The following is a 24,813-nucleotide window of genomic DNA, read 5'->3' on the forward strand; positions in this document are numbered from 1 at the left end:
TCCTGTTTGATCAGGTGTTTTATTTCCCTGTTTGATCAGGTGTTTTATTGTCCTGTTTGATCAGGTGTTTTATTTTCCTGTTTGATCAGGTGTTTTATTTTCCTGTTTGATCAGGTGTTTTATTTTCCTGTTTGATCAGGTGTTTTATTTTCCTGTTTGATCAGGTGTTTTATTTTCCTGTTGATCAGGTGTTTTATTTTCCTGTTTGATCAGGTGTTTATTTTCCTGTTTGATCAGGTTTTATTTTCCTGTTGATCAGGTGTTTATTTCCCTGTTTGATCAGGTGTTTTATTTTCCTGTTTGATCAGGTGTTTATTTTCCTGTTTGATCAGGTGTTTATTTTCCTGTTTGATCAGGTGTTTTATTTTCCTGTTTGATCAGGTGTTTTATTGTCCTGTTTGATCAGGTGTTTTATTTTCCTGTTTGATCAGGTGTTTTATTTTCCTGTTTGATCAGGTGTTTTATTTTCCTGTTTGATCAGGTGTTTTATTTTCCTGTTTGATCAGGTGTTTTATTTTCCTGTTTGATCAGGTGTTTATTTTCCTGTTTGATCAGGTGTTTTATTTTCCTGTTTGATCAGGTGTTTTATTTTCCTGTTTGATCAGGTGTTTATTTTCCTGTTTGATCAGGTGTTTTATTTTCCTGTTTGATCAGGTGTTTTATTTTCCTGTTTGATCAGGTGTTTTATTTTCCTGTTTGATCAAGTGTTTTATTGTCCTGTTTGATCAGGTGTTTTATTTTCCTGTTTGATCAGGTTTTATTTTCCTGTTTGATCAGGTGTTTTATTTTCCTGTTTGATCAGGTGTTTTATTGTCCTGTTTGATCAGGTGTTTTATTTTCCTGTTTGATCAGGTGTTTTATTTTCCTGTTTGATCAGGTGTTTTATTTTCCTGTTTGATCAAGTGTTTTATTTTCCTGTTGATCAGGTGTTTTATTTTCCTGTTTGATCAGGTGTTTTATTTCCTGTTTGATCAGGTGTTTTATTGTCCTGTTTGATCAGGTGTTTTATTTTAAGCGGTTATGAGGCTCAGTGGTCAAACCTGAAACTGCTGACCAAGTTACTCAAAACGTTGCTGCTAGGCAATGAAAGAAAGAGTGAGTTGCTAGGTAACCAAAGAGTGAGAGAGTTAGATTATAAATGTATAAAGTTATTACCCAACTTTGGTCACATTTGCATGTTTTTGTTTTTCCTTAACATGCATAAAAACTCTGAGGCAGCATTAATGACTCGAATTGATAATGAAAGACAAAAATGAAAAAAACATATTATACCCTGTTCATCAACATATCTTGCTTATTTTTATTGTCACCTACCTAATTTGCAAATTTGGCCAAAAGTGTTTTTTTCTCCTAAATTATATTTTGGCAAAGCAAACATTTGAAAGGTGACAATATGTCAGTTTGGCGAAGCAGTGTTGTGAGGAGTATTTTTACCGTTTCAGATTTCTTCTGTTTTTTCTAAATAAGTGCCAGAAACTGTTTTGTAGCAGCACAAAGAACATTTCAGCTGTTAGGCCTGATCGACCTAAAGAGGGCAGCAGTGAGACGGATTTAGGTAAATTATTTACACGAATATGTCAAAATTGACACAGAAACATAAAGATTGAACATTAATTAACAAATTTATACAGTTTATCATAAATGTTCAATTGGGGGCGAGTTACACTGTAAGTGTCGGTGAACAAAAACACTTTAAACCAGAATATTATGGCAGACAAAAACATCGATTTAGGTCATTTGTAATTATATAGTACAATAAAAAAAATTATATTTTCTTACTTTGTTTCCATATGAATTCTACCAGTCTCTCTCTGCCATTTGTCTTCAAATAAAAGTCTGAAAATATAACATTAGCTTTGCTTTCCTGAGCTCCAGCTAGCTAACTAGCGCCATGCTAGCCCGCTTTTTCCTTGAACTTTGACATTACGTACGTTACGTACGTACGTGATTACGCTAGCACAGCGTGGGCAAGCTCTGTTCACATTGGCTAGGTTTTTTTTTTTTTTTTTTTTTTTAAAAGGTTTTTTTCACTGGTACTGATTTTATTCACTTTATTATTTATTCATGTTTTTTTTTTTTTATTTAAATGAGAGTGTATCAGAACCTTTTGAAATGTATTATTTTTTAAATATTTCATTAGAAATATTACAGCACTTCCTCCAAATAGTATCTAAAACATTTATTTCCATAGTTGATAACATCAGGTAGCTCTTTTGATTAGCAATATTTGGATAATAAATGTGACATTGATTGAACTAAACTTTTAATGTAGCTTCACTGAGCTTCCACGTGACCTAGAAATTTTTGCAACGTAACAAAGATGAGTAAAATGATTTGCATTTTAATTTATTATTTATTTAATTTATTTTGTTTGAAAGGAATGTGTAACAAGTTAATATACAGAAAATTTCTTCATGAAAAGAAGTAGTTGGAAAAAAATAAAATGATATAATCTGCCCCTTTATTCAAAAGTCTATTTGCTATATTAGACTATCAATCAATGATCCTTATACAACAATAACGTAGTATTAGGGCTATGCTAAGAAAATTAATAATAAAATTAGAAAAATAAAGTCCGAATACGACAAGAATAAAGTCATAATAAGAGAATAAAGTCATAGTATTACTAGAAAAAAGTAAGTATATTACAACTTTATTCTGGTGATAACTCCTTTCCTTTAATATTATGACTTTAGTCTTGGATTATTTGTACTTTATTTTCGTAATGTTATTCTTGTTATTCTCATACAAATTCATTCTCACTATCATGAACTTATTCCAATAATTAAATTTTTTAAATCCTTTTTTCTTAGGATGGCCCTAATACATTGTATTAAACACAAAACAGGCAAACAGATTATCTTTGTAAATTCAATGGATCTTCTGACTTGAAAATTAAAAGTAAACTATCCATAGATTAGTTTCAGAGTGAACTGGTTTTACTGTAAACATTTTAATCCGAGTTAATCGCATAATAAATACATTTGAAGCGATTTGACCTGGCCTCGCTTCATGTTAGATGCTATGTCGCTCCACCACCACAGTGCGGCGCTGCAGGGGGAAATACGTCACCGGAAGTTACGTTTTGTTACTCGAAAAAGATGTCTGCGCTCGCCGTCCAGGATTTCATCCAGCAGAACCGGGCCACCGCCCAGCAGGTGGAGACGTTTCGGGGTTACTGGGAGAGCGACAAGCACTGGGAGGCGCGGAGGGAGTTCATCCTGCGGAACATGAGCGACTTTGAGGCGGATCGGCTGGACCATCTGCTGTCCCTGTCCATGGTGTGGGCCAACAACGTCTTCATGGGCTGCCGGTACGTGAACGCACCACGAGCTGAAATGAACCAAAACTCACATTTACTAGTTCATGTTTTAGGAATGAGCCGAACCAGGTATAAAAGTTATATGATGAAAACTCGGGTTTTAAATAATCGGAGGATTTACACCGGACGTGTAATTGTTGTTGTGACGTCATTACAATTACATTTCAGCCGTCCTCCTCTATTTAGTTTAGTTTCCTCCTTCCCTTATTTGTCCATTTTAATTATATCCCTTCGTGTCCCTCGTTTCCTTTCATCCTTCTTTACATTAATTTATATTCTTTTTTCCAACCAGAGTATCCCAAAGTTTTCTGTTTAAGAAAATGTTAAGTTTTTTTTTTTTTTTTATCACATCAGCATCAAATTATCCCTTTCAGAACTTTCAAACAATCATGCAAACATCTGAGTATCTAGATGAAAGATCACATCTGCTCTTCATAGAAAAAATGTTTCTCATTAAAATTAAGACATTCTGGAAAAATTTCTTCTTTTTTGTAAATATGTCTATGTGCTCGTAATTAATTAAAATCTTGTCTGTGATACTTCAAAGGAGGGATGATTGGAATAAAAGCCCCTTATTGAAAATATTTCTGCTATTTGTAATTTCTTCTTCCACTACTTCTTCTTGTTCTTCAATAAAAAGTGTAGTGTAGAGTGACCCCTTGTGTTTGCCAAGTGCAGTTACAGCACGGCGCTGCTGGACAAGGTGAAGGAAATGGCGGACGGCATCGTGGTGGAGGACGCACCCGTTTTCAAGACCAGAGATGAAATCATCAAAAGTCAGCAGGTCGGTTGCCTTGGAAACGCATCAACCTTTAACCCGCTGTGGGAGGAAATCCTCACCAACTTGTTCTGCTCCTGACAGGGCCGATGACCGGGACCGGCCGATAACCGGGAATCGCTCAAATGTTTACCAACATGGACCAAGTTTTTATGGTTTTTACAAGTTTTTAAAAATCATGTAAAGAAACGGCAGAATCTTCTGGGTGTGGGAGCCTCTCATTTTATCGACTTTACTAGGAACGCACCGATATGAAGTTTTGTTGGATTATTTAATACTGTCGTTATGGCCAATAATGACGGTATTAAATTATTTGTTGTTTTCTTTGGAAAGAAAACAAATATTGGTTAATATCGGCCTGGTTTTATTTACTGATATGTTAAATTAGTAATACTGATGATATATCATGTATCACTAGATTTTACTGCATTCAGTTATGCATAAATATGTACATTTACTGTGAAACTGCATGTTTTATAGTAGAATAAAGAACCTTGTTTGTTTTTTAACTCTGATTTACTTCAAATAACATATTGATGATATTTCCAAGGCAGAAAATCAAAAAAAAGAAAAAAGTGGATAATTTAAAATCGGTAACAGGCAAGTTTGGGAATTTAGATTTAAAATGTAAAATCTTTTTGCAAAGTCAGCTTTTTCTTTAAGTGTGCAGAAGTTTTTACATCAACACATTCAGCTAAATCTGTTAGCTGCTTTATTATGACTTGCTGATAACTTGGTGTTAATTTATGGTATTATTTCAGTAGTTAAAATTTTTCTGCATCTTATTTGAAAGCTTTAAAAGGTAACAAGTGTTTCAGCTACACAGGAAGCTGCAGCAGCCAAAACAGTCTCAGTTACTCTGAACCTAAAAAATGTCAATTTGAAAAACAAAGTTTTTAGCAAAAACTTTGTTAAAATTTCCTTTTCAAAGGGTAAAAATCCAAAGCTCCTATTTGGATCTTTAATGGTAAACATGTTTTATAAAAATACTTGACTGTTGAGCAGGTAAAACTTAAAAAAATAATTTTGGCATTAAATTAGCCAGTTTTGTACAAAGAAATTAACTTGGACCCTAACCCCCAAACTTTGTCATGACCAATACTGCTGAGTCAAATATATTCATCTTGCAGAAAAAACTAAAATCAAGAAAATAAAGTAGATTTTGTTTTGCTGCATTGAAAGAACTGTGTCTAGTTCTCAAAACATACCAAAGAAGTCAAAGAAACTTCTGTCAAAGTCTGAAAAATGTGTTTTATTATGTTTATACAGCATATTATTTTAAGTACATTTGTTTCTCAAAATTTGATAGCATATTCTGTTTACTAGGTGAAATAAGTCACAAGCCACAATATGAGCATCTCTGTTTAAGAAAGGGAGGTTTGTTTCATGTTGGCGGATCGGGTTCAGTCATGACTGTTTGGTTAAGGAGAATTTTGTTTTTCCAAGAAAAAGAAAATAAAAACAAAAAAAGGTACAGACACCAAAAGAAAACATTTAAATCTTCACTGAAGGTAGGTTTGCACAGCATGAAGGTGCAGCAGCTTGTTTTCAAATTAAATTAAAAAGAAAAAAAGAGCATTACTTAATTTTGCTTTTTTTTCCTTAATATTGCAGCCAAGTAGTTTTAATAGAGCAATCAGAAGCATGGACACTTAAATTGTTTTGTTTCGGGAGATAAATTTAAAATTAAAATAAATCTTCCCTCCTGCCTAACCGACTTCCTTTCAATCTGCATTTATTTATGATAAAACATGATGTGGAAGCATCCCACTGCAAAAACACTCAATGTTAAAGTATTTTGGTTTTTAGTACAAATATCTTGGTGCACAAAAAAGACTAAACTAATTAAAAGTAACTTTTCAGCAAAAAAAAAAAAAAAAAAAAAGAAGAAGAAGCTTGTTTTAAGTCAATAATCCAGTGAAATTTACTTGGAGAATAATATTTCCACTGTCAGATTATTTCACTTATAAAACACAGGAAAGATATTTTGTCATAAGTGAAATCTGTCAATGAAACTGAAACTTTTTCATTGATAAGGAATTATTCATGTCAAACCCATCTCTTATGCTGAAAAGTTACATTTAAGCTCGCACACTCAAAGACAAAACTAAGACATTTGCACTAGAAAGTAACACAAAAATACATTTTGTGGTTTGCAGTGCCTCCATTATGCTATTTTACCTGCTTTGATAAACTTGGAGGAAGAAAATTAGAAAAACAGCTCTGCAAAATAAAACGTAAAAACATTATTTTCTCTCTCATAAGAAACTTGTCGTGTCGAACCGGGGAGTCGTGATTTGCCTGCGCTGCTGCAGCTGCTGCAGCTGCTGCAGCTGCTGCAGCTGCCTCAAACTAACTGAATCCAAACCGAAGCAGAAACGAAGCGGCAGACGTTCCTTTATTTAGTTTAACTGAGGATCAGTAATATTTATGAGCTCTGAAAGGCATTTCCTGGGTTTTTCCACAGCTTTTAAAAACGTGCCGATTTGGTCGTTAGCGTTTCCTTCTCAAACCAGCAGAAAACAAAAGATTAAAACTCAGGCATTAACCGCTTTTAGTCCAACCAAACATATATTACAAGTTTCTTAGCAATAACTTATCCCACACCATGCAATAAAAAAGACAAGAAACAATTAAAGATGGAAACCCAACACCCCAGATTTCCTGCAACGATCGGTAAGCAACTTGATGTCTGTTCAAATTTGGTTTTCCTTTTTACTTATCAGGGTGGCACTTGAGTTTTGATAGTTACTGTTGTTTCTTGATGAGCGGCTGAAGAAGAGGGATGATGACGATGAGGGGTGATGAAGACGACGGAACGGAGAGGAAGACGCTCAGCCGTCCACCCAGCTCTGCTCCACGATGGCCGTTACCCGCTTCTCATACTCCCTCTTGTTTTCCTGGTAGAGCTGCGCCGCCTGGCTGTTCGCCGGGCTGTTGGTTCGGCTCATCAAGCAACGACTGCAAGCAAAATACAAAAAGAAAACACTTTCATTTTATTCAAGAAATTTAAAAGAATTATTTATTCAAGTAAGATTTATTTTGTTCTTATTTTATTCAAGTATAATTTTTTAAAGTGAATTCAGTAGTCCTGAGAAGCATTTCTATTACTATCAATATAACACTTAAAAAATCTCACATTAATATTTTAATTTATTGTCCAGCAGAATTTACTATGACAGACCTAAATGTCCATAAATCTATATAAAAATACATATTTTTACAAAGATATTAAAATACTGAAATATCCTTCTTCACATTGCCACTAGGAGGCGCTAGACACAAAAATATCATTGCTAATATAAGTTGGAATCCCAGAATATTAAAAGAAAGTTGAGTGGAAGAAAAAAAAAGAAAAAAGAGGTGCAGAAGCAGCAGGAAAAGCTGTCAGCACACAGATGTATGGAGTCAGAGACACTTTTTAAAATATAATAAAGAACTTAATATTTAAATAGAAACTGAGTGAATTTGATCAAATATTTAAGCATCCGTGTGTGATGAATTTACAGTGTTTCACTTCTAATTTGCTGATTCTCTTGTATTCAGGCGGATTGTTTAAAGTTTAGTTTGCAGAAACATAAATCCGACAGACCTGGATGGACGTGAGTATGGACGACACGTCGTACGTCGGGCTCCAGCGATTCTGAAGAATGTCTAAACATATACTGCCGTCAGCGTAAACTGGAAAACAGGAAACAATAGTTCAAATTTAAGCAGGTCATTTCCAAGCAAAAAACATTGAACAGTGAAACTCATGCAGATTGAAAATACAGTAAGATTATATGACCTTTATGCTGGTCATCTCATATTTCATTTTTTCATCAAAAAAGAAGAAAATGTCATGGCTGTAAATGAAGGTGATAAATTATTTCAGCTTTAATGGATTTGAACTAAACCTTCATGTTAAAACTCAGAAATAAACTAAAACAGCAGCTTTCAAAGCAAATTATGTTGATAATTTAGTAATTTATTGATAAAAGAATTACACAACTTAAGCCATAAATAAAATGATTATAAACGGAAAAAACTAACTTTTCCTTCAGAAAACATCAGAATGAAAATGATGGAGCTCATTTTAATTTATTATGTGATTAAATGATTATCTTGATTTTTTTGAAGGGAAGAACAAAACTGTTGATGTTTATGAAAAGATTCTGGTGGAAAAGTTCATGAAACTAGTTTTTACTATGCATTTAAAGTTATTTTGCTCTAAATGTGTAGATAATCAGAAAAGGTGATGGTGTTTGTTGCTGCAGCATCCCTCACCATTTGGATGAAACATTTTGGAGACGAACCGAACCGTGGGAGGCTTGTTGGGATACTCCTCTGAAAACTCTATCAGCAGCTTAAATGTTCCTGCAGAGACAGAAAGGAAAACACAAAACTTTTACTCTGCAAGAAAGATGCATATGTGAAAACCAGAGACGCTGCTGACAGCAAAGGAAACCATGAAGGGACTATAAATACCCCTTACTGCAGCAAAAGCAGTGTATTGTGCAGGACTAGACAGGAGCAGGGAGGGACAGGCTGACAAGCGTCAACTAGAAGAGCAGAAAGAGATCCTACAATGTCAGACGCAATATTTGTCATTTTTATTCCTAAGCAGTGCCAAAGCACAGTGAATTACTCTAAATCCACATTTCCTCATAGCCAATCCAGTCTATTCACATTTTTGCATAAAGCATAGAAAGTTGCTGAAACGTCAGCAATTAAAAATGACAAAGTTCAAAAGAAAACCTCAAGAGAAGCTGCATGTTAGCAAAGCTCTACTCCAAACTTTTCCACATGGAAATGATGAGAAGTAGCGAGAGAAGGATTTCCTTTAGAACAAAATATCCATGAAATCCATAAAAACACAGGGGAAACTTTTAATGTTACTCTAATTGAAAGATAATGTCATCAATGTTCATGTTTTTCCCAAAAACAAACATTTACTTCCTGTAGCTCCCTGCAGAGCTCAAGTATTTTCCGTATAATAATGATAATTATGAAGCCTTCTTGTTCTCCAATGAAAATGCTCCAGAACTACTCAGTATTTTTATATCCAGCTCTGTTTTATGTTTACTTTTGCAGAGTCGTGTTCGCAGCTCCAGGCTGCGTTCGGCTGAAGGAGACATGCGGCTCCAGTTCAATAAAATTCTGTTTGGTAAACAAACCACTTTATGAACCCAATAAATCCAAACGTATAACTTACCATCTTCGAATGGCGTCCCAACAGGCCTGCAGCAGACAGAGAGAGAAATGTTATATTTATCAGTTCAACACCGATCTGAGGCAGAGCGTCACTTTCTATAGCAGAGAACTAGAATTAGTAGATTAGACTTGTTTGTGTCAGACTATTTTGTTATGGTAATTCATTTAGGCTATACTCTTTGTTTTCTTTGTGTCGCATTAAATCATGTCCAGGTCACCTGGACGGACCGCCAGTCTGTCGCAGGGCAACACGGAGAGACACACGCACTCGCACACCGCTCAGGAGAATTTAGAGAGACCAATTATCCTGACCGTCATGTTTCTGGACTCTGGGAGGAAGCCAGAGAATATAAAGTTCATAAAACAAGACTGGAATTTTGTCAAAGCAAGAATATGAAGGCTGTCATGAAAACTAAATTTACTGGGCAATTAATTGTCCCAGAAGTTATTGCAATAAACGATAATATTGTTATTTTGAGACAATATTCCAGTGACATAATATCAATGACACAATAAAGCAAGAACACATTCTCAAAAATCAATAAACTGAAATGGCAATTGTGAATTTATCAAACTGCAGCGCTAATTTTCTCAGATCTTCACTTGGGTTTTATAAATGACAGTTTTAATGATATTATTTTCTGTGGATATTCGGCTACGTGTGGCTTAGGCTGAACTAAAATAAGTGAACCAAACCTGAATCGTGTCGTTGGTCCGTATAACACATGAAGCACGCCGCTCAGCAACGAGAGATGATATTTTATTAAAGCACAGAGGCGGCTGCAGGATGTGAGCATCAGAGGCAGAGAGGAGACGGCGGGATGGAGCTGCATTTAGAACATGACTCACCCAAAAATAACAGCGTTCCACAGCATGATGTTGTTCTCAGACGGCGCTCCGCTCACACCAGTGGGAGGGTCCTCCTGAAGTCTGAGGAGCAGAGGAAGAAACGATGAGGAGGAGAAGAAGAAACGATGAGAAACGATGAGGAGGAGAAGAAGAAACGATGAGGAGGAGAGGAAGAAACGATGAGAAACGATGAGGAGGAGAGGAAGAAACGATGAGGAGGAGAAGAAGAAACGATGAGAAACGATGAGGAGGAGAAGAAGAAACGATGAGGAGGAGAGGAAGAAACAATGAGGAGCAGAGGAAGAAACGATGAGAAACGATGAGGAGAGGAAGAAACGATGAGAAACGATGAGGAGAGGAAGAAACGATGAGAAACGATGAGGAGAGGAAGAAACAATGAGAAACGATGAGGAGGAGAGGAAGAAACTATGAGGAGGAGAGGAAGAAACGATGAGGAGGAGAGGAAGAAACGATGAGGAGGAGAGGAAGAAACGATGAGAAACGATGAGGAGGAGAGGAAGAAACGATGAGAAACGATGAGGAGGAGAGGAAGAAACAATGAGGAGGAGAGGAAGAAACGATGAGAAACGATGAGGAGGAGAGGAAGAAACGATGAGAAACGATGAGGAGGAGGAGAAACGATGAGGAGGAGAGGAAGAAACGATGAGAAACGATGAGGAGGAGAGGAAGAAACGATGAGAAACGATGAGGAGGAGGAGAAGAAACGATGAGGAGAGGAAGAAACAATGAGAAACAATGAGGAGAAGAAGAAACAATGAGAAGAGGAAGAAACGATGAGGAGGAGAGGAAGACACGAAGAAGAGCAAGACGAGCATTTCAGACGGAGGCAGCTGGCAACACAACAAACAGATTTATAAAATAAAAATCTAGAACAGGAGGAGAAATAGCCAGAGGGAGAGATGAACGAGTGGAGCATGAGGCGACTAAAACCTTGACAACTAGATAATTATCGGTCAAAACAAGAAGCTGCAGCATGAGGCTGTGTGCAGGATCAGCCGTACAACGCCAACCTGCTGCTGGCAGGGCTCTGTGGCTGGAAACGCCGCCGACGCCAACTCCACCATGAAAACACTCTGATAGACTTAGAGATTAAAAACTAATCTTTGAAGTAATAAAGGAATAATCTCAACTGTATATCGTGGGGTTGATATTTATCGCATCGTTTACCATTTATTGTGATACATTTCTTAGTATAAGAATTCTGATTTATAGTTTTTATAACAAAGTCCAATTAATGATGTTTAAAAAGTTTTACTGCTTTCTCCACAACTTGTTCAATAAAACTTTCAGGAAATATTAATACATTTGAAAATATATTAAATGAACTTAAAATAATGGACAAAAAGACATGTAGTTTTGCATTTAATATGAAGAACTGTGGTGTTTTGGTGAAGCTGGGTGATAAAAATCACCACGTGTCTTTACTATGAAGAGACGTGATCAATATCAATAGATAACTGATAAAATAATCAATACATTTATAAAACTGACCCAGAACTGCACGGCATTCTGGGAGACGTAGGCAGCTGCTGATAGCTTGCTAAGAAAGTTGGTGGCATTAACTCACGCGCTCTGGTTACCTAGCGACTCGCTCTGGTTACCTAGCGACTCGCTCTGGTTACCTAGCGACTCGCTCTGGTTACCTAGCGACTCGCTCTGGTTACCTAGCGACTCGCTCTGGTTACCTAGCGACTCGCTCTGGTTACCTAGCGACTCGCTCTGGTTACCTAGCGACTCGCTCTGGTTACCTAGCGACTCGCTCTGGTTACCTAGCGACTCGCTCTGGTTACCTAGCGACTCCCTGCAGGCTAAACTGTGCAGCCGCAGTTTAAACTGGACAAAATGCGGCAGAAGTTCAGATATTTAAAACAACCAGTAAAGATCAATATTGACTGATATGGATCAGACACATTATCCAGATTTGTTTAGGTTCAAATAAACTCTGTATTCAAAGTGTAAAGCAGTGATGCGTCTCTGCATGGTCGGTGTTTTGGTCGCTGTGATGAGGTTTGTTGATGCCTTGAGCTGATTTTCTTGTCTTCTGCAGAACAGAAAGTAACTCCGTCACATCATTTCTAAATGTCTAAACTTGCAGAGGCAAAGCAGCAGTCAGGAAACGTCATGTGTTGCAGTTTCTCTCTGCTCTGCAACAAAACAACTTCCTCCTGACTGACTCAACTGGAACATGTTTAACATTTAAAGCGTTTATGGAACTTTTTTTAACATGTCTTTTCTAAAATTAATCCAATTCATTCCCTAAAAAATAATCTTTCAATTCACAAATCAAGCATCTTCAAGATCTACTGTAATAACCTTAAGTTCTATTCATACTGCATTTATTTTAGTGTTTCAAAGTTTAAAACATACTCCAGTTTTTAATTTTCAGTCACTAAAACATATTTGAGAACATGCTAATCCAGTCCTGTGTAGAAAAATGTAAGTTCAGGAAATGTGTCTTCTATCCTCCAGTTTACAACCCGATTGATTAACCTGAAATAAAAATATTTCAGCGCTGATTTGCCGTTCCAGTTGTGGTTTCACGATCTGAACTTCGACAAATGATCCGAGACGTGCAGAGCAAAATGCCACAGCAGCAACTGCCTGGCAACAGAGACAGGAGCAAATCAGAGCCACCGATCTAAATGAATTTTCCAACACCAGACTGCAGCGGATTACACAGTAATGGACCAAAGCAACATGATAAACAAACTGCTAGAAATTAGCTGCTTCAAGCCTCACATTCAGACTCTTGATCACTAATGAAGATAGAAGAGGTGGACACAGCTTAAAGATTAAGCCTCATGTCTAGAAGAAATTTAGGCTTTATGAAGGTTTACAGTAATTATATCTGTAAAGCAGATTTGTAGCAGTAAGAGCCCAGACCTCTCTCTGACGGCCGTCCAGCAGACAAACTCACTGATGTGGAAGAGGACTGGATTTATTGGCCAGGAGACGGTTACTTTGTTTCACTGCACATCAGGAGTTTCTGTCAGGTCAGTTACTGTAGAGCTGGAGCTTAGCGCATATCAGGAAACAAATCAGCATTATGCAACTAGAAATATCATGACGCGTGATCAATATCAATAGATAGCACAATCCAATAGAACATTCAATATATAGAACTGAACTCTGACCCTGAACCGCACAGCATTCTGGGAGATGTAGACAGAGGAAAGGCTTTAGCAGCTCTAAGCTAGTTTGGTTGCGTAGCTGAGTAAGTTGCTCAGGAGCAGTTTAAGGTTTCTCCACCGCGCCTCTTAACTGATTTAAAATTAAAATATGGATTAAAAACTTTGGATAAGACAGGAAGTGTCACAAGTTTGCAGTTTGGCTACATTTCAGATATTTAACATAAGAAAATCAATAATAGTTGATAGACTGATATGAAATCCTTGATAAGTTTTTAAGCAGTATGCATAAAATTATTTTCAATCTGTATTATGTGTAAAGACAAAAACCTTAGCTATTGGCATAAAAGACTAAGCATTTATTCATTTTTTTAGATTCTAGAAGTTATGAACTTATTTTTAATTTTTTTATTCATGTTTTTTCAGACAATTGCAGCAAGAAGGATTTTGTTTTTACTTACTATTTTCAGACAGTTGATGGAAAAGGGTTTTGTTTTTCAATTAGCATCTCCAAAGCTTAAATGACACATGAACTATGAACTAAATCCCAGAGGAGTTAAAAATGAGGCTTCACAAAGAGCAGGATGAAATTCAAACCATTTCAGATCCTCAACTCCAACGTCTCTGCCTGGATTTCTGACCAGACAGAGAATAAAAGAGCAGCGGCAAAAGCAAACGCAGTGGATTAGCAGTTGCTTGCCAACAACTGATGGTGGTTGCTGGGGAATATCATCTCTGCACCTCGAAACTGAGCCGTGAGGATGTCATGAAACGACAGTCTTTAGTTTTGTGTAAAACACATTAGACGGATCCATTCAGTGTCAAAGTTCCCCACAGCAGAGTGGAGTTACAGTGACACCTTATCCATCCTGCAGTAACATTTCGTTTTTACAGACTCTCTTATAAAGCAGCACAAGATGCCAGAGAGCAGCGCAGCATTCTGGGAAGGATATGTTCAACAAGCAGTAGCTGCTAAGGTGAGCATTTCAGCTGCAGAAACATTAACTTTTTATTTAAACACAAAAACCACCAAATGTTTAGATTGTTACATTTAATACTTTATGTTTTGTTGTGAGGATGCCTGTGACTATAACAAAAGTTTCAAGACAATAAATCATCCTTGAAGTTATTGCAATAAACAATAAAATTGTTGTTTTGAGACAGTTTTCCAGTACCATAACGCTGACGGCTTAATAATGTGAGAACAGATTCTCACAAATCAATAAACTTTAAAAACAGAAACAACAAACTAAATTATCCATAAAAATGGCTAGTTGAGACCAGAAGGAAGACTTTTATCCTCAAGGTTTTTGGGTGATTTGATTATGCAAATGGAAATTATTGAGCTCGTTTTGCATTTATCATGCGATTAACTTATTGCAATTCTGCACAAATAGCTTTAAAATTAGCTTAAAATTTAAAGTTTCTGTTTAGCCAAGCTTTTGTTGATTAGAGAACGTAAAAAATTCTTTTAGATTTTTTTCTTGCAGTGCAAAATCAGGACCGGATTAATCTAAATAATAGCAGAATAATTAAATCCAGCCTGAGAGGAAATATAACTGACAATAACTAAATAATACACAGAACATTATCAAAACTGTACTACTTTGATTTTAGCAGAAATGGGAATCATTGTGATTCTACAGGCCAGAGTAAATAATATTTACAAATCTAATAGTATTAATGCAGTGCTATATGTGTAAATATTGACTTGCACATAAACAGATACAGAAATAATGTAAATATCTGCTGTAAACACTGAAGTTTCCCCGAGCCAGAAAAAAACGAAACCAAATTTAAAAACTGAAATTTTACCTGTTAACGGGCTCATTTTAAACCCACTCAGTATTAAACAAACCCATTTGTGTACATTTTAGCTCATATTCATGAGCAGATCAAACAGATGCTAAACATCTTTGATCCAAACTGATTTTGTGGGAGAAATTTTGAAGCCGAAACGCCTACAAAACTAATCAAAAACACTGAAAAACACTGGCGTAATTCAGCTAAAATTAGCCGTTTGCCATCAACAGTCAGCATTTAAGACGTTACATTTGGTATTTCCAAAATAATAAAAAAAAAATAAAAAAGCAGCAGCTATCATAAAAAGACTGGACTATTCTGTTTAAGACGTTTTAGGTAGTAAAAATTGGACAGTGTTGTCGTAAACCGGAGCTAACGCTAAGCTAACCGTGTTAGCCACGTAGCTCCGTCGGCTAAATCTGAAGAGCTAGCTTCCACAAACGGCTACTTTACCTTTTAAAATCCCTCATTAGCCGTCTCCTTGCGGGCGTAGACATTATTTCAGTTGTGTATACAAAAACAATTTGAAAAAAACTAAATGAGCGAAAAGGAAAAAGCCGAAATCCGGTGTTTCTTCCGCTTGCAGCTCTTTTCTTATTCCCCCAAAACAACAACTGGCTAGCTCGCTATTTCTGGTTGACGTCGGTTGGTTGCAGTGCGGAGGCCAAGAGGCGCAACCCTGACATGTCCCAATGTTTCTGTTAAAATGCTGCGGAAACTCCTCCCTGCTGACAGACAAATCAGCTGCAATTCTGCTGGGATATATTAAAAGATTCGACTGCTTATATATGAAAGTAATAACTATTTATTACACAGCTACTGAGAATGTGCAGTAGTTGGAATATTGGAGTATTATTCAAAAGTTAATTTATTTTCGAGTGACGCATCTCAACTATAATACAGCCAGACTTGGGTAGGAACTAGTTTCATCTACTTGAGTAAAGTCTTTAAAAAACCCACACATTTTACTACCTTGTACTTTTTACTTTTAATTGAGTAATTTTATTATGAAATATCTCTATTCTTATTTGAGTAAAATTTCTGGAAACTCTACGCACTGCGACTTCAAATTTGTTTTAGTAAAAAATTCGCCTGCAGTTTTTGAAAATGTTTCTTTATCTTTATTTTATTTTGAAATTACACAACTTCTTTGAATTATTTTATTTTCTAAAATTTTCACTTATTCTTTTGTCTTTCTGAAGAGGTAGTTTCTAAATATTAAATGGTTGATTTTTGATCAGTTACTCACTGTTCTACCAAATATGTTTCTGCTCTTTCTTGAGTAATTTCTTGGATGGTTACTTCTTTCTTTACTTGAGTGAAATCTTTGTGTGATCTGCAGAAACTCCTCCCTGCTGCTTACAGCGACTCTGAACCCAAAAATCTCTTTTTCCAAAACATTTTTAAAACCATGTTTACCTGCATCGAATAAGAAGATAAATCCAATCAAACTTATAGTGTAACAGAGAATTTGTTCATATTTTTAAGAACTACTATTTTTAATATAAGGGAAACATAACATTTTTGCAAAAAGAGGTTAGTTAATTTGCTTTTTATTATTTTAAAAAGAAATGAGCAGAAAATGAGCTCTATGAAAATAGTACTGGTACTTTTACTGTTATTCTTTAGATATTAAATTAGTCCATTAAAAACCTCACAAATTGCTAAAACTCTACATTTGTTATTGTATTTGTATTTAAAGATAAAAGTTAGCACTTTCACATTTCTCAGAGCCACAGGAAGATCCCAGCAGCTCTGTGTAAAATTTACTGTGGAAACATATTTATGTTTTCTAAATTAAATATTTCAACCTGGTTTAACCAGGTGATAGGAATCAATGCTTCACTTACAATCACTTTTAGATTTTTTGAGAAATGACAGATTAAATAATTATGTGCTCCTGTGTTATAATCTACTCAGGCAGTAAGTGGCTTACTTTATAATCCCCATAATCCATCTGAAGCTGATGCATGCTGCCTCTATTGTCCCGCTGGGAAAGTGATCAGAAGCAACAATCAGCAAAAGGTGGGCTGATGTTTCAATACTTAACAAAATAGGATTTTATTATGGATGCACAAGGGAGTGTAAAAGTATGAAAATATAATTAAATTCAAGACATTTTTAGCTTAATATATCTGAGGGAAACAGGTAAACAATTCACATTTTTAACTGTTAACTGTACTTCATTTGTTTTACTTCAAGCATTTGCTTTAACAGTTCACTGGTTTTGTAGAGACAGTTTTATGGAGACATTAATCATAAGGTACATCCTGATACTCTATGAGTCACCACTGCATGCTGGGCAAAAAACAGCTATTGAATCAAGCCTAATCCTTCTCCTCACAATTTCCCTAAAAGAATCCAGATTGCTGCTATCAATAGGCGTAAAGCCCTCTTAGCCCATTTCACTGTAGTGGCAATGTAGGTCACACACAGACAAAAGGCCGGCCGCCTCCTCCATGCTACCAGCAGCTAAAGCAGCCATGCACATTTACAGCCGGTCTTGCTGTGTGTACATAATAATTCCCATAAATCTGAGCTGTTCTTCCTTAAAATGCACCACAGGAAATCATCTCTGCCAGTAGCCATCAGGCTTTACAATCCCCAACTCTGAGTAACTTAAATCTAATTTTCTCTGCATTCATTTACAGATTATTTACAGAAAAACAGATCTGCAAGCATGCTTGTTATCTTATGTATTTACTTATTTATATTAAGTTATATTTGAACTACTTGCAACACTCTTAGATACATCTGACTTTTCCTTGCTTACGGCAGTGTTTCTCAAACCTTTCAGGGTGAGGATCCCTTCGCCCCTTTACAGTCAGTAAAGTTTATTCTATTCTAAGTAGGCAAAGCAAAGGTGAACGACGACCAAACCAACAAAAAGAAAACATGTTGGCATTCGTCTGTGTGCACCTGAACAAAATGATGACGATGTGGACAAGCTCCCTCCGATCTCCTGCTGGGAGTTCGGTAGGAACAAAGCCAGAGCTCGTTATGGGCTTGCCACTTATTTGTTGTTGTCATAGCATCTGCCTGCCAAGATGGTTGTGATGTCACACGAAAATTATATATTATTTGCATAGACTTTCTGTACATCTCAACATTGTTTAATCACATTTAAACTATGAAACTGTATTCTTCTCCTTGTTGTTGTTGTTGTTGTTGTTGTTGTTGTTGTTATCATGGGGCATCATGACGTGCAGTGAGGGCTTGTTCTGTGGCTGGGACAGGAAAAGGTGACCCTTTCTGCCAGCTGCTGGACAAAAGCTTTGGTTCGAGCCAAAATATGCAGGAAGAACGAATCCCTGCTTGGCTCTGCTGCTTTTTATAGACAGGCTGAGGAAATGCTGGCATTGCTTCCTCATTCTCTCCAATGTGCTGTGAGAAAAGGCAACATTTGCCTGTATCTTTTGTTCATTTGAAAATAAAATCAAGACTGTACAATATTATGAACATTTTAAAAAAGATTTAATTGTGCATGTTTACTTCCATTGTTCATTTGTTCTCAGTTTGACTGTATGATGATTTTGTGTTTTTATGAAGTAAAGCACTTTGAACATCCTTGTGTAATACTAAGAAACCTGATTGATAGATTAATTGATTAATATGTGTAACATAATTAAATATCGTCTTTGCATCTTCTAACTGGTTTATTTATGATGGTGTTAAAAATCCTTTAGTCTCCGACCTCCGCCTTCGAGGTGCAGCTCCTCCTCCAAGCTGCAGTTTTTAATGTTCTGAGCTTCTGTGTCACTCAGCAAACAGCAAACAGCTGGTGCAGCTGCTTCTGCTCGCTCTTTACTGGAGCTACAAAATGTAGAAACGATGTTAAAGGGTTTATAGAGGACCCAAGATGTGATGACGGCGTTTCAGAAAAGCACAAGTTTTAAAAGAGACAATTTTAAGGCATTAAATCACAAAATCAAATCTCTTTTGTCATATTAAAGTCATATTTTGCATATGTAGCATTTTTATAACAGTTGGAGTGAACACAGTTACTAGGTTGTGCTATAAAATGCCACCGTGTGCCTGGAAAACACATAATACTGCCCCTTTAATTACTAATGTTGTCATTACAGTTTGTCAGAACTATAAAGGAAGCAAATATTTTACATTAAATGACAGGAAAAGGTTTTCACAAAGCACAGTTGAAGGTGCAAATGGTCAGCAGATGGCAATCTGGAGTAAAATCAATATTCCTATATATGGTCCCTGTTGAATAGACTAAATAAACAATGAAACAGTGAAATTAATCAGGAAACTCACGCTAGTCAACCGTAAAATAAAAAACTGCATCTCCACAGAAACTGAGGAGGAATCTAACTCATTCTGATATCTGGGTGATGCAGAGAGCAGCAAGCAGCCACCATCTGCACTGCAGGAGCTAATTGCCTCATTAAAGCTGCCTTGTCATGTTACATAGGCGGCGGTAATTAAATTACATATTCAGATGCTCAGCCTTGTAGCATCACAGTCACCGTTTATTAAAGGCCAGCAGTGCTGTTATAGGCAGACATCATGGAAACAGGTTGCAATCTATTTTATAAAGTCTGTTAAATTGAAGTCGTCAGAGATTTTGACTCAACTGCCAACCAGTCACACAGAACCTTATTTTTGCTATTTTCAAAAGCAAAATAGCAAATATTTTTCTTACGAAACAAGTAGTTTAGTGACGTTACTAAACAAGTACAAGAAACTTTGAAGACAATAGGCATTGGCATCAGGGGAAGTTTCTTTTGGGTCGTTCCTAAATGAAACCAGGGGGCATCCGGATTTGAACCAGAGACCTCTTGATCTGCAGTCAAATGCTCTACCACTGAGCTATGCCCCCACATGAAGCTTTCATCTGTGAATCGATCAGTGACAGCTGCTCATTGCTCAAGAGACAATGTAAACAGCAAGTTTCACTCTGATGCATTTTGGATTCAGTCTGAAGCATCCACAGCGACAGCAGCTGTCAAAAGATGACTCTCCATTCAATCAAAGAAGTTAAACAAGACATCTGGATTTGAGCCAAGAGTGTTTACATCTGACCACATGATTCATGTTTAAACAACAAGTTAGGATTTCTGTCAGTCCACATCAATATTTGTTGTCAGGTCATGGATCCTCCATGAGCAGAAATCAGGGGCATCTGGAATTGAACCAGAGACCTCTTGATCTGCAGTCAAATGCTCTACCACTGAGCTACACCCCCACACACTGAGCTTTGTGTCAGTATTTTCAGTCAGGAGCTGAACTGTTCATTGGTCAGTTTAAAGCTCAAGAGATGTAAATCTGAACACTTGACGTATTTAATGCTCAAACTTGTGTTAAACAGGAACAGATTCTGTATCCATGTCAGACCAATCACATTGGCAGCTGCTGTCAAGAAGACTGACATGGTCTGATCTGAAACTCCATTCTCAGAAATACCAGAACAAATTAAAAACCTAAATTCAAAGGGGTGAAAATGAGGAATTTATCTTTCAAATACACAGATGCAGCCCAAACACTGCAGAATTGTGACAGTTATGAGCTGTTCCATATTTAAACTATTTTTAGGTGTGATCTGTTTATTAATAATGGTTACACTGGATTTTTTTTTACGTTAAAGCAAAGGGAGCTAAATATGAAGGTAATTTTCACTTCTCATCCTCATATTGTATTCTTTCCACTTTACAATTTTCTAGAACTTAAAATCTCAGTGACAAAAAATAAAAAACATTGAAATATTAAAATGGTTACGAGCATTTTTGTGAAGAGCTGCATATTTAGTGAATGAAAACCATAGGAGTTGTGTGAAACTTATTAAAGTTATTATCTCACATCCAGCAAGGCGTTGCCTCTTCATTGTTTTCCTTGTGAAACGGGCTGCATGGTTTGTCTGACTCATCACTAAAATATGTGGTGGTAGGATTTCTGAAGACACCAGGGATGAAGCATCCTCATTATATGATTTGCTGAAATCACATAATGCTTTCGTAAAGAATAGAAGTGGCTAAAAATTGCTGAATTGCATCAGCAGGTGCAATTCTTCCAGTTTTCTTTGTCTCTGCAAGTCAGTTTATTTCTCCATTTCTGTTCTTCTCTCAATTTAACAAACTAGAGCTAAAAATGTTTGATTTGTTATTATAGTGAGAGGAAGATGTTCACCCAACACATTCTAATGTTTTCTACAGTATTTTATAAACAGAAATGTGTTTTAGTTTTAAAATGGACTTCCTCTTTTCAAACAGCAGAGGGCGCCAGACATTCAGGATGATCCTGTTGTCATGGTTTCAGGGTTTCTGGGTAAAATACTGGATTCTGATTGGTAGAGAGAGAAGGGAGTAACTTCAGATGTTTTTTCTACCTGTGAAAATCGACCTGAAAAAGTGACTCCATGTGGAAAAAGACGAATTAGCTGCAGATCTTCTTTTTCCTCATATGCAGAAAGTTTGGATAAATTTTTTGCATTTTTGTAACATTATACAGGGAGAGGACAAATATCTGTCAGTTCTCATGAAGTTGGGCAACATCAGGTCTTCACAATGCACCAGACGATGTCATGTTTCACAGATGTTTTACAATCCCGCCTGGTATTTTTGGAGAAACATGGCGACTCATCAGGGAGGGTTTTGTTCTCCGCCTCCCCTCGGACACCAGCTCCCAGCATCTCCATCCAACTTTCCATAACGACCCATTCATCATCATCATCATCATCATCATCATCATCCTGTCGTTTTAATGACAGTGTTGTTTACAAGGCCTTTCATCCGGCTCCAGCAAAAACATGCGACCTGCGTCTGTTTTCCTGGAATCAAACGGGCTTCAGTCCAGAACCCGCTGGCTGCAGCAGGTGCTCAGATTTTAGACCCAGTCTGTAGCACAAACTCTGAGGTTGATGCTAACGAGTCTGAATGGCAGCGTTAATACTAGAATAATCCATGCAGTTCAGGTTACTTTGGCTTAAGCTTCTGTGTTACATTACATGGGCATGTCTCCTGCTCTCTTGTGTAACAATGACCAACAGGTCATTCCTTTTATATCCTAAAACTGGCTTTCATGAAACTCTATCACACACCATGCTAAACCATAACAATGATGACTTTTTAATTATGTCATAATTTATTTTTCCTCTCTGTTTGACAATAAATCAATTCCCTGCTGAATAACAATTCTATTCATTTCAAATAAAAATTAGACAGCAATGAATTGTTGTGGTTTCTCATTTTATTGAAGTTTTTTGAAAGAGTTGTTTAGATCCTGATGACTGTGGTCAGGAAGGATCTCCTGTAGCAGTCTGTGTTACAGCAGTACTGAAGAATCTTCTGACTGAAGACATTGTTGTTTTATGTAGAAACACGCCTACAGAAGACAACACCTCAAACACAAAAGAATCAGATATCACGGGGGAGAATTACGGTTCTGATCCATTTTTGGGAACAACTTCCAGACGCAAAGTTCATCAGTTTCAGACTTTAAATTCATTTCACCAAATGGAGACAAAAATGGAGGAGTCAGATTTTAGTGGCTGGAGCATTTCATGTCATTTCTCCTCCAGAGTCTTTAGCATTAGACTCTGGAGTTTGTTTTGGTTGTATTTACCCAGAATGCCTTGCATTGTTGTCCACTTCCTGCTTTTGGAGCGGTCTCCGGTTGGCGATCACATGTGCATTCAAACTGAACCAGAGTTCACTTCAACCGAACCCAGACAGAAATCTTTAAACAAAGTTTGCTGTTTTGGGTCATATCAGAGTTTGAATGCATATTCACAAACAAACTGGATTTTTACAAAAAACGAGCCAAAAATGGCTGGTTTAATCCTGAGCCAAGATCACTTTTTATGGGAAATTATTAATGCCAGCAATTTCTGTATCAATGGATGCCTGCAGGAAAGAGGAACAGCTTCACAGAGAAACACAATGTTCATTCAGAAGAACCAGGGCCAGTTCTCTTTCTGTTTTATCTGTCTCTCTGTCCCAGAAGTGATAAACTACCAGCAGAGCACTCTGAAAAATGAGCTACACCCACAAGGCTATTCACAAAGTGTTTAATAAATTGTTAATGTGAAACACAAGGAAGCAGAAGATGCCTGTCGCTCCATGAAGAAACATGGAAATGTCCTGGAAACGCATGAATATCCATGTAGTATTATTTACCTGTTAATTTAGACAGAATAAAACTGAAGCGAGAATGACCCCAGATGATAAAGTCTGCTTCAAATCATTTCAACACTGTGGCTTGTCTCCTTTCTTTGCAAAGCAGAAAGCAGTTATATGATTTCATCATAACCAAGAGCAACAAATTAAAAGCAATGTGCTTCATTTTATGGCTTTCTGCTGCAGAAAAGGGTGAATGGGAAGAAAATGAAGCAGTAACATTAATTCTTCAAAGCACTTTTATGACCCTTTTAAACGACTGAATGGTAAATAGTAGGAAGACCGAATCTATTAAACATCTTCTCAGTTCAGACTGAGGTTTTGTTTGACCTTCCAGCAGGTCAAACACTAAACATTCAGCAAATGTTTAAATGAATTCAAATGCATGTAAAGGCCAGATCAAAATCCAACTGGAAATCTGTGAAAGGCTTAAAAAAGTCTTTCGTTCTTCACTAAATCTGATCAAACGTGATCATTTTGTAAAAAGAAACTGGTATAAATTTCAGTCAAAATGTATAAAGCTCAGTTAAACTCTCCATCAGAGAGTTAGAGGTCAGAGGTTATTTATGAGTGAAGGCCTCATTGTGTTTAATTAATGTGCTAATTGGTACCTCCCCAAGTCACGCAGTCTCCAGCATGACGCAACAGTTTGGTTTGATGAAATGGAAGTGACCTCACATGCTCCTCCTCATTCATTGTCCAATAACATGAAACCCATCAGATTACTGCTGCTATGAGCTGCTTCCATGTGTTTCTAACGGAGTTAAGGTCACGGACGGCTTCTGCTCTGTTTACTCGCTCTAACGCTGAGAGTGACGTCATTCATACATATAAAATTCGCATCATTGGCAAAGTTCCAGGAAGCGACGATAGAAACTCCCTTAAACTGGGAGCCAATCACAGAGCTGCTGTCATCACACCCAGCCTTTATTCCTGTCAGCCGCTGAGTCAAGCTGAACCAATCAGGTCATGGCAGACCGGAAGTAGTACGGAGCAGAGATTTTATTTGCATATTTGACGATGCATTAATGAGCTTCAGCCATCCTGAGGTAAGCTGGGTACAACAGGAAGTAACGTCACAGCAGACAGGAACTGACCTGGAGGAACTTCATGTCCCTGGAGACTCCTAGGGAGGGATGGATGGATGGATGGATGGATGGATGGATGGATGGATGGATGGATGGATGGATGGATGGATGGGGTGGCACTTGCCACCCCCAACAGAGCCCTTGTCACCCCTAGTGCCACCCCACTGGAAATTGTAATTTTAAAATATAATACTTATGAGATCGGCAAAGATTTGCCAGGAAAACTGTAATTTCAGACTGTCCCTGAAGGCAGCCCGATGCCCGACGCTGTTCATTGGTTAAACTGACATGTTGGTTCCTGCTTGATCCAAAACACATCTGAGGCTTAGAGTTACACCGTCCAGGAGTTTTGCAGGTATTTCCAACATTTTACCGCTCAGCAGTAACCGCTGTTACCTTCCTAATGAGAGGCGGCTCTTGTCATACATTTCTAAAAAGAAACAAAAAAAGATTGTGCACCGCTGCGTAGTGCCTCGTTTATTATATTAGCCATGCTAGTGCT

At 37.0% G+C, this 24,813-nt stretch overlaps 2 protein-coding genes, 2 non-coding genes and 1 pseudogene across 4 annotated transcripts in view; 1 reads left to right on the top strand and 4 right to left on the bottom strand.

Moving 5' to 3' along the window:
* LOC129355291 (E3 ubiquitin-protein ligase Jade-2-like) overlaps window positions 1-1,904 on the bottom strand; it is a 127,085-nt gene extending 125,181 nt beyond the window's left edge. Inside the window, 1 exon segment of the mRNA XM_055024803.1 lies at window positions 1,780-1,904. The gene's annotated coding sequence lies outside the window, so the exon portion shown is untranslated.
* A 1,173-nt stretch (window positions 1,905-3,077) lies between these two features.
* LOC129355292 (CDKN2AIP N-terminal-like protein) lies at window positions 3,078-4,609 on the top strand. The gene is made up of 3 exons (XM_055024804.1): window positions 3,078-3,313; window positions 4,001-4,106; window positions 4,185-4,609. The coding sequence occupies exons 1-3, from the start codon at window positions 3,102-3,104 to the stop codon at window positions 4,191-4,193; spliced, it is 327 nt and encodes a 108-aa protein (XP_054880779.1). The 5' UTR covers window positions 3,078-3,101; the 3' UTR covers window positions 4,194-4,609.
* Window positions 4,610-6,795: 2,186 nt separating this feature from the next.
* Window positions 6,796-15,917, bottom strand: LOC129355293 (ubiquitin-conjugating enzyme E2 A-like; annotated as a pseudogene).
* A 3,942-nt stretch (window positions 15,918-19,859) lies between these two features.
* trnac-gca (transfer RNA cysteine (anticodon GCA)) lies at window positions 19,860-19,931 on the bottom strand. The gene has a single exon. It is a non-coding gene; the product is annotated as a tRNA-Cys (tRNA).
* A 294-nt stretch (window positions 19,932-20,225) lies between these two features.
* trnac-gca (transfer RNA cysteine (anticodon GCA)) lies at window positions 20,226-20,297 on the bottom strand. Its single transcript has one exon. It is a non-coding gene; the product is annotated as a tRNA-Cys (tRNA).
* Window positions 20,298-24,813: the final 4,516 nt, after the last annotated feature.

The sequence above is a fragment of the Poeciliopsis prolifica genome, unplaced genomic scaffold, assembly GCF_027474105.1.
Source record: "Poeciliopsis prolifica strain line A6 unplaced genomic scaffold, Auburn_PproV2 SCAFFOLD129, whole genome shotgun sequence".
NCBI lineage: Eukaryota > Metazoa > Chordata > Actinopteri > Cyprinodontiformes > Poeciliidae > Poeciliopsis > Poeciliopsis prolifica.